This window comes from Elephas maximus, chromosome 6, assembly GCF_024166365.1.
Source record: "Elephas maximus indicus isolate mEleMax1 chromosome 6, mEleMax1 primary haplotype, whole genome shotgun sequence".
In the NCBI taxonomy this organism is placed as follows: Eukaryota; Metazoa; Chordata; class Mammalia; order Proboscidea; family Elephantidae; genus Elephas; species Elephas maximus.
The window spans coordinates 135,741,135-135,751,216 of NC_064824.1; the positions used below are offsets into that span (position 1 = coordinate 135,741,135).

A 10,082-nucleotide genomic window follows, 5' to 3' on the forward strand; every position below is an offset into this window, starting at 1 on the left:
TTGTGATTGTAATTTTATGTTGAGAGGATTAATGTGGGATTGTAACACCATCCTTACTCAGGTCACCTTCCTGATCCAAGGCAAAGGGAGTTTCCCTGGGGTGTAGCCTGAACCACCTTTTATCTCTAAACAGATAAAAGGAAAGGGAAGCAAGCAGAGAGTTGGGGGCCTCATATCACTAAGAGAGCAGCACCAGGAGCAGAAAGCGTTGTTTGGACCCAGGGTCCTCGTGCCGAAGAAGCTGGTCACCATGCGAAGATTGAGGACAAGGATGTTCTTCCAGGGCCAACAGAGAGTAAAATCCTTCCCCTGGGGCTGACGCCTTGAATTTGGACTTTTAACCTACTTTATTGTGAGGAAATAAATTTCTCTTTGTTAAAGCCATCCTCTTGTGGTATTTCTGTTATGGCAGCACTAGATGACTAAGACGTTCATGAAATACAATTATTTTTTTATTGTCTTTATAAGTAAATCATTGGTGATAACGGCAGGAATACACACCCTCTCTTGGGGCAGGTTTTGTGCCTGGACTTCTCACACAGACTGTATCACAGGAGCTTAGAATCCAAGCTGCGAGTTGCTCTGGGCTGCAGTTTCCCGATGGCGCCTACAAGTTTGACTGGCTTCCTTCCTCTGTGTGTGTGTCTTGTGTTGACACCTGGCTTTGCTGAGGCAGGCAAGCTGCTGGTTGTCCCCATGGATGGGAGCCACTGGTTCACCATGCGAGCCGCTGTGGAGAAACTCATTCACAGAGGGCATGAGGTGGTCGTAGTCATGCCAGAGGTGAGCTGGCAACTGGGAAAATCATTCAACTGCACAGTAAAGACTTATTCAACTTCTTACACGCTGGAGGATCTGAATCGTGAGTTCATGGTTTTTTCCAATTATTGTTGGGAAAGTCAGGACTCGGATATATTATCTGCAGTAATGAGTCCAATCAGCACTGTGTTCGAGTACTTTTTTTCACATTGTAGGAGTTTGTTTGACGACACGAAATTAGTGAAGTACATAAAAGCGAGTTCTTTTGATGCGGTGTTTACGGATCCTTTTGATCTGTGTGGCTTAATTATTGCCAAATATTTTTCACTGCCATCAGTGGTCTTCACCAGGGGACCATTTTGTCATTATCTTGAAGAAGGCACACAGTGTCCCAGTCCTATTTCTTACGTTCCCAGAGGTGTCTCAGGGCTTTCAAATACCATGACCTTCAGGGAGAGGGTACTCAACCAAGTCTTCCATTTGGAGGAACGTTTATTTTGCCGTTATTTTCTCAAACGTGGCTTAGAAATTGCCTCTGAGATTCTAGAAACACCAGTCACGGCTTATGACCTCTACAGCCATACGTCCATTTGGTTGTTAAGAACTGACTTTGTTTTTGACTATCCCAAACCTGTGATGCCCAACATGATCTTCATTGGAGGCATCAACTGCAACCAGGGAAAGCCATTGCCAGAGGTAAGTTATCTCTTCTTTAGCCCTTTAAGAGCAACCTGGCTTTGAGTATAAAAAAAATGACTCCTTACTGCACTGGGGTTTGTCATTTAGGTTGTCGCATTTGTAATTTCCTTTTGGTTGAATGATTTGTTTTATGCTAATTCATTTAGTTGTGGGTTAATGGATTGCATAAAGTGGCTCCCTTTTATGTGTGTGTATATAATTGATGACTCTCCAGGCTACATTTTCTAATAGTTTGGTTTGAAAACTACTAAAAAACACAGTGAGAAATGAAACGTGCCTTTTTGCTAATCCTATGCCACCTCCATAGGAAAGTACTCTGAAATTATTTTTATGAAATTATTTCCTATGTACATGTGTATATAGAATGCAATTTCACACCCATTTTATTAAAGTAAGATCTGGAAACAGGCTGGAATATTGTTCTTTGCCTGGCATTTTTCACTTGCCAATAAATTGCAAACAACTTAGAAGCCAAAACATACACATCTAGCATGTTCTTTTTAATCACTGCATAAAAGTCTTTACTTTGGATGCCGTGTAGTTTATCCAACTAGCCAAAATTGATAGACAACTATATATATATATATATATATATATATATATATATATATATATATATATATGTAATGGAAATCCTGGTGGCTTAGTGGTTAAGAGTTTGGCTGCTAGGCAAAAGGTTGGCAGTTCAAGTCCACCAGGTGCTGCCTGGAAATCTTGTGGGGCAGTTCTACTCTGTCCTACAGGGTCGCTATGTGTCGGAATTGACTTGACGGCAACGAGTTACATGTAAAATATTATATAGATATAAAATATGTATTAATAATGCATGTATTTATTTCTCATGAGTGAGTGCAAACTTCAAAATGACACTTATAGCATTAGTTGGCCTGTAGGATGTACAGACTTCATGAAAATGTGGCCCATTTTCATGAAGACATATTTTTGGAATAAAAATAATTATGTACTTCCATCATACACACGCTAAAAGTGCTTTAATGTGTTTTGTAGTAGAGAACAAGGTATTTTATTTATGTAAATTCAGTATGCTGTATCAGGGATTCTCAAACTCTTTTTGTAAAGGGCCAGATAAAAATATTTTAGGCTTTGCTGACCTCATGAAATCTGAGTCACTCACACTTGTTTGTTTTGTTTTTGCTTGTTTAAAAATGGTTTTTTAAGAGTGTAAAAACCGTTGTTAGTTCACACCCTCACTGCTCTGCTATATAATTGAGTCCAGTAAAACGCAAATGTTAGATATATAGTAATACTCTGCTCACCCTGAGAAAAGGCATTGTTATCTAATTTGACACCGTGCCCTGGAACAGTCGAGCCAATGAATCACACTCCAAGTCAGGAAGAGAGAGAAAGTTTATTGGGTGGTAACACCAACGGGGAAGTCCAGCAGCAACACAGGCTGTCTTTATGGAGTCCTGAAAAGCAATTTCTGCAACGCAGCTTATATATCATTTTTGCATGTGTGAAGCCCACAGATGGTTGGATGAGTGTACATGACAAAACAACCATGAGAAGCTCTTTATTAAACTAAAGATATGCATACCGGACATCTGGACTCTAATCTTTATATTTGTAACAGGCAAAAAAACTTACATAAAAATCTCTCGGCTAGTAGAACTGGCCTGCTAAGTTTACTCTGACTGAGATAAGGAGCTAGAAAGAGAGCTGCAGACCAAAAGCGCCAGGCAGCCTTCCTAGCTGTTGTCCTACAGGCTGAAGGCCATCTCCCAAGAGGACAAAGGAGGGCGACCAAGGCCACAAGAGCCAAGGAGGTCCTGCACCCTTTTGGAAAGAGACCAGTGTAGCTGGTGTAATAAAAAAGGACATTGAACGTGACAGTGTACAAAATGCCAAGAAAAAAAAAAAGAACTTATAGGTTCCTTAGAGTATCATTACGGCATTAGTTATGTCAACTTCTCAATTGCTCATTTTGAAAAGGGGAAAACATGCTGCAAGGTATTAGGATCGCAGCCTTGCATCGCCAGTGAATAGGGATGAGTTAGTGTAAGTGACTGCCACCGCACAAGGCAGGGTCACTCAGAGTAGTCAGAGATTCAGTTTGAAAGGTTAGGGAGAGAACTTAAGTCTCTCACTTGGGTCCAGAGGTTATGTCTATGTTCGTTTTGAAGCAAAGTACTTTTCCAGTGGAGAACCTGGAGAGTGCACATGGTTATCAGGGTTGGGGCCGACTTTAGTGGTGGAGAACCTGGAGAGTGCACACGGTTATCTTGGTTGGGGCCGACTTTTCTGGTGGAGAACCTGGAGAGTGCACACAGTTATCAGGGTTGGGGCTGACTTTTCTGGTGGAGAACCTGGAGAGTGCACACGGTTATCATGGTTGGGGCCGACTTTTCTGGTGGAGAACCTGGAGAGTGCACATGGTTATCATGGTTGGGGCCGACTTTTCTGGTGGAGAACCTGGAGAGTGCACACGGTTATCATGGTTGGGGCCAACTTTTCTGGTGGAGAACCTGGAGAGTGCATACAGTTATCAGGGTTGGGGCCGACTCGAGAGCAGCTGGTTTTACTTTCTAGGAGAAGGAGAAATCTCATGTTTTGCTGCTAGGGTTTTGGTTTCTATGATCCCTCTACAAGCAGCCTCTGATCAGTGAAAGAAGGTGCCTTGGAGACAGGGTAATCTGGGTGCCTTGTAAAAGTATGGGGCTGGGGCTGGGGCTGGGAATGCCAGCTCCATGCTGGGCCCTGGATCACATGTACACATGTGTAAAAGTGGGGAGAAGCAGGAGCTAACTTTTTGAGGGTGGCCGTACACAGAGTGTGTGGCCTGGGAGGTAAGCCGTGACCCCACGTGTGTCAGAGTAGAACCAGGCTCCACAGGGCTTTTGATGTTGTGACCTTTGGGAAGTAGATCACCAGACCTTTTTTCTGAGGTCCTTCTGGGTGGACTTAAATTTCTAGCCTTTGGTGAGCAGCCAAGCGCGTTGAATGAGTGTGCCAGGCAGGGGTGCCGGGGCTGTGGAGAGTATCCACTGCTGTTTAGTCAATTCTGACTCCTAGTGACCCTATAGAACGGAGTAAAACTGCCAGTAGGGTTCCCAAGACTCTAATCTCTGCAGAACCAAATTGCAGAGCAGCTGGTGGGTTGGAACCACCAAACTTTTGTTTAGCAGCCAAGCACATTAACCACTTTGCGACCCGGCATCCCTCTGGGGAGAGTAGAGGAAGCCAAAGGAAGCCGAAGCTTTGCAGAACGTCCCTACGGGACTCACATGGACTTGGCGTGTTGCTGTTCACAGACTCAGGCCAGAAGAAGGGATTGAGAGCGAGGCTGCCCAGAGGCATCTGATGTCTACAGCTGTAGGTAGTGGCGGTGCAGCAGATGGTTCCCATTCCTGTCCCTGTCACTCCTCTGGCAGTCTAGAACAGCTGGCAGAGTGTCACCTGCCTCCTCCATGCCACTTTCCTCTACACTGGGTCATCTGCCTCTCTGTCTCCCTGGTGAGTGTCCATCCCTCCTGGTCCACAGTTTCTAGCCCAGTCCTCAGGATCCTCCAGACGCTCAGCAGATGTTACTCAACAACAGACTTTACAGCCATCTGATGGGAAAGCGGAATAGCACTCTCTCTAAAAATTGGGGTGATTGCTGCTTTAAGCCTGCAGAAATCAGGCTGGAATTTCACTCTCGGCAAGACCAGGCTATGAGTCTTTTGAAGGCAAAGAGAAGGAAGTTTCAGGACTCTATGAGACTGAGCCCAGTCAAAGGGCCCTCACCTCCTTTAACCCTCTCTCATTTGTGGCTCCAAGTAGCAGCCAGGCATCGCACGACCTCTCACCCTTTACCCAAGGGTGTGGCCTGCAACTTCCCAAACTGGCTGTGTTCAGTGCTGCTCACTGCATCATGGGGTCATGCCCAGAAGGGCTCAGATATACATATAACCATTTTATAGCTTCCATCTATTATTTTTTTTCTATTATATAGATATAGATATGAAATATAAAAGATATTGAACCATATAGAGTTTTATGCATGTTTGTTTGTATCTATAAAGATATAAAAATATATAACCATATATGATTTTATGTGTCATAGGGACAAGAACCAGAATGAGCTCAAAGCTGATCTCTGTGAGGTGGAGGTCAGACATAGCTCCATTCTCCAACCTTTTTACCAATTCTGACATCAGCCACCTCGCCCACGGCACCCTCTACCACTCTGCTGGGTCCAGTAATTTGTTGCAGTGGCCACACAGAATTCACAGACCGTATTTAACAGTTAAGTGGTTTATTAAGGAAGGACTGGGGACAGCTCAGAATCCAGATCAACAGCCTACAACTGGGGACCAGGGTCAGGAAGCACATAGGCAAGGTCTGGAAGGCTCCCCTGAGGAGGAGAGCATACCCCTCCCTTCTTCAGTGCAGGACAGCTTTCTCAGCCTCTCTTGGCCGTGCAAGCAAACAGGTGTATCTCTGCCATGCACGCCCCCTCTCAGATGTGCAGGATCCTCTCGGCCTCCTCAGCACAGGCCTCTTGGCCCTGCATCCCTGTCTCAAACATGTAGGCTTCTCTGCCTTTGACCTCCCTGCTGCCAGCCTCTCCACTGCTAACTGACCCAGCTCACAGCCGGTGTAGCAGCTTTGTTCAGCTGTCTGTTAGCTGCTTTCCTAGCAGCAGGTTTCTGCCTTCACCACTGACTCTGCCCCAGGGCCCCTTCTGGGTCTCTGGCTGTCTTCAGTGTCATAGTCCCCGACCCGTGTTACAGTCTTTTAGGAGATTCTTTGCCTCTTCTCTCTCTGCTGTTTCTCTCCCTGTTTCTTCTCTCTTCTTGTCTCTCTTGCCTTTTCTTCTTTTCTGCTCTTTGTTTCCTTCTGAAACCTCTGTGAGGTTGGTTGTATATATGAGCAAACTGTTGTCAATTTCAAGGCATAGCCCTCCCCCCAGGGCCACAAACTGGCCAGTCCCCTCTCAGAAGACAACAGACGCTTCATTTGCACAGGAGGCTACAGGCATTTCATTTGCAGAGTATATTGAGCAATCTTAGGGCAGGCTGCAGCCCAGGTGCAGACAAAAAGCATCAAACCATCAAGTTGTTTACAGTTTACCCAGGATATGTGCATCAACCTGTACGAAAGCAAAAAACTTCTGGGGTAGAAAACCAAGGCAAAATAATTCCTCAGGGCTTGGGGGAAAATCTCTCAAGCTATTTTTCCAAAGACCCAAGGCAAAAGGCCACATAAAGGAACTTATTTCAGCACAGATATATGTATATATGTATACGTATATCTGTGACAGCCACTGTGTCAATTCATCTTGTTGAGGGTCTTCCTCTTTTTTGCTGACCTTCTACTTTGCCAAGCATGATGCCTTCTCCAGGGGCTGGTCCTCCTGATAACATGTCCAAAGTATGTGAGATGAAGTCTCACCATCCTCACTTCTGAGGAGCATTCTGGCTGTACTTCTTCCAAGATAGATTTGTTCATTCTTGGAAGTTCATGGTACATTCAATATTCTTCTCCAACATCATAATTCAAGTGCTTCAGTTAGGTGACCTTATAAGTTGGGCCCCAATCCAATATGATCAGTGTCTTTATAAGAGGAGACAGGAGACAGAAGAGGAGAAGGGACAGACACACAGGGAGAGCAGCATGTGTAGACAGGGTAGAGTTTGGAGTGGTGCGCCTACAAGCCAAGGAACACCAAAGATCCTGAACAAGGAAAGATTCTTCTCTAGAGCCTTCAGAGAGACTATGACCCTGCCAACACCTTGATTTCAGATTCTAGCCTCCAGAACTGTGAAAGAATAAACTTCTGTTGACTTAAGGCACCCAGTTTGTGGTTCTTTGTGATGGCAGTCCTAGGAAACTCATACAGGCTCATCTCTTTTGAGGTTTGTAACTAGTTTTATAAATATTCTGGAATTCTTGTTAAATGGTAGTCCTAAGGTAAAAATCCAGGACCCTGTCCTGCAAAAATTGCAGTTTGACTTGGTTTTTAAAAATTTGTTTCCTTATCTATGCTGTAATATTTAACCTATTTGTGGTGCAATCTCTATGGGCAATTTTTAACCAGAATTTTTTCAAACTGAAGGTCATGTCTTATTTAGTGGATTTTGAAATCTATTCAGGTGTGTGTGTTGTTGTTGTTAGTTGCTGTCTATTCGATTCCACGTTACAGCAACCCTGTGTACAGCAGAATGAAATACTGCCCATTCTTGTGCCATCCTCACAATCGTTGCTATGCTTGAGCCCATTGTTATAGCCACTCGTTGAGGGTCTTCTTCATGTGTGGCGTTGGTGAAGAATATTGAATATACCATGGACTGCCAAAAGCATGAACAAATCTGTCTTGAAAGAAGTACAATCAGAAAGTTCCTTAGAAGCAAGGATGGCGAGAGTATGTCTCACATTCCTTGGCCATGTTATCAGGAGTGATCAGTCCCCAGAGAAGTGCATCATGCATTGTGAAGTAGAGGGTCAGCGAAAAAGAGGAAGATCCTCAATGAGTTGAATTGACACAGTGGCTGCAACAATGAACTCGAGCATAACAAGGATTATGAGAATGGCACAGGACCAGGTAGTGTTTTGTTCAGTTTTATGTAGGGTCGCTATGAGTCAGAACTGATGCCACATAAACCAACAACAGCAACAACTGGTCCCTCCTGATAATATGTCGAAAGAATGTGGAAGATAGTCTTGCCATCCTTGCTTCTAACGGGGGAGTAATCAGCATTAAAAAAGAGAAAAAAATAATAGAAATAGAGTAAAACTGGATTGGATAGAAAATATGATGATAGTAAGGACAAAGTTTGTTTGTGAACCATTTGTTTCAGATGTATAGGTGCACATTTGTGTACTGAGCTGTGACGTAATATGAGAAGTGTTACTGTGTGTCCTGGCCCAAATAGATCGAAAGCCAATGTCTTCAACCACCTTCAGGCAGTCTCTACACCTCATTTATGCAATTTTCACACAGCCATGACAAAACCATGTTTTGGAAGACTAGAATAAAATAGTAGAACTTCTACTAATATTGATGAGTTAACTAATGTTTAAGAGTGTTAACGGGTAAGTTGGTATTATGGACTGTGTCCCTTAAAAAGATATTTTGTAGTCCTAACCTTTAGTTCTGTGAATGAGACCTTGCTTGGAAATAGGGTCTTTGAAGATGTAATCAAGTAAATATGGGCCCATACTGGAGTAGGGGAAACCCTGGTGGCTTAGTGGTTAAAAGCTGTGCCTGCTAACCAAAAGGTCAGCAGTTCAAATCCACTAAGTGCTCCTTGGAAACCCTACGGGGCAGTTCTACCCTGTCCTTTAGGGTCACTATGAGTCAGAATCGACTTGTCTGCAATGGGTTTGGTTTTTTGGTTTACTGGAGTAGGGTGGGTCCGGATCCTATATAAGTGGTATTCTTATAAAAAGAAGAGAAGAGACACAGACATACAACAGAGGGAAGATGATATGTGACAATGGAGGCAGACAGGGGAGTGATGCGCCTATAGGCCAAGGAAGCACAAAGGCACCAGACGCTGGGCAAAAGGCTTGGAATAGATTCTCCCTGAGAGCCTCAGAAGGAATCAACATGGCTGACACCCTGATTTCAGATTGCGAGCCTGCAGAGTTGTGTTTCTGTTCTTACAAGCCACCCAGTTCATGCTACTTAGTTATGGCAGCCCTAGGGCACTAATACAAATGGCATACTATAAAGTTGGCATATGTGAAGTGTACAATTCGATAAGTTGTGACAGATGTAAACGACATAGAACTACCATCACCGTCAGGATAATGATCACCCCGCAAGGTTTCCTCGTGTAATCCCTGTCTTCTAGCTCCTTCAAGCCATGTCCCCCTTCCCACATCAACCCCCAGCCCACTCCCCAGCTTTCTGTCACCGTGCATTAATTTGTATTTTCTGCAATTGTATGTAAATGTAATTTTACGTTATGTGCATCTTTTTTGTCTGGCTTATTTTATTCAGCAACATTAATTTGAGATTTGTCCCTGGTGCACATGTTAAAGAGTTCATTCCTTTTTATTGCTGACAAGTATTCCATTGTGTAGATTTATAACAATTTGATGATAGACATTTGGGCTTTTTCCAGTTTTTTATGTTACAAATATGAGTTGTTACCAACACTCACACACAAGTGTTTGTATGAAGGTATGCCTTCCTCCCTCTTGGATAAATACCTACTAGTGGAATGGTTAGGGTGGTGCAGTGGTTAAGGGCTCAGCTGTTAATGGGAAGGTTGGCGGTTCAAATCCACTCATTGGCTACACAGGAGAAACACCTGGTGCTCTGCTTCTGTAAGGGTTATAGCCTAGAAAACCCTAAGGAGCAGTTCTACTCTGTCACCTGGGGTCACTGTGAGTCGAACTCAACTCAACGGCACCTAACAACAATAGTGTAAAGGTTGGGTTGCATGGTAGGTATATGCTTACATTTTCAAGAAACTCCAAATGACATCCCAAAGCACAACTGACCATCGTGCAGTCCCAGTGCCAGTGTGTGAGCGGCTCGGCATTCCTACATACTCACCAACACATGGGGTGGTCACTCCTTTGAATTTTAGCTAATAGGTGTGTAATTTAAATGGTGGTATTAATTTGCTTTTCCCTAATGGCTAACGATGTCGAGCATCTTTTCATGG

At 43.9% G+C, this 10,082-nt stretch overlaps 1 protein-coding gene across 1 annotated transcript; it reads left to right on the forward strand.

The window, feature by feature from the left end:
* Positions 1-600: 600 nt before the first annotated feature.
* LOC126078371 (UDP-glucuronosyltransferase 1A10-like) lies at positions 601-1,500 on the forward strand. Its single transcript, XM_049888856.1, has one exon. The coding sequence runs from the start codon at positions 601-603 to the stop codon at positions 1,498-1,500; it is 900 nt and encodes a 299-aa protein (XP_049744813.1).
* The last annotated feature ends 8,582 nt before the right edge of the window (positions 1,501-10,082 follow it).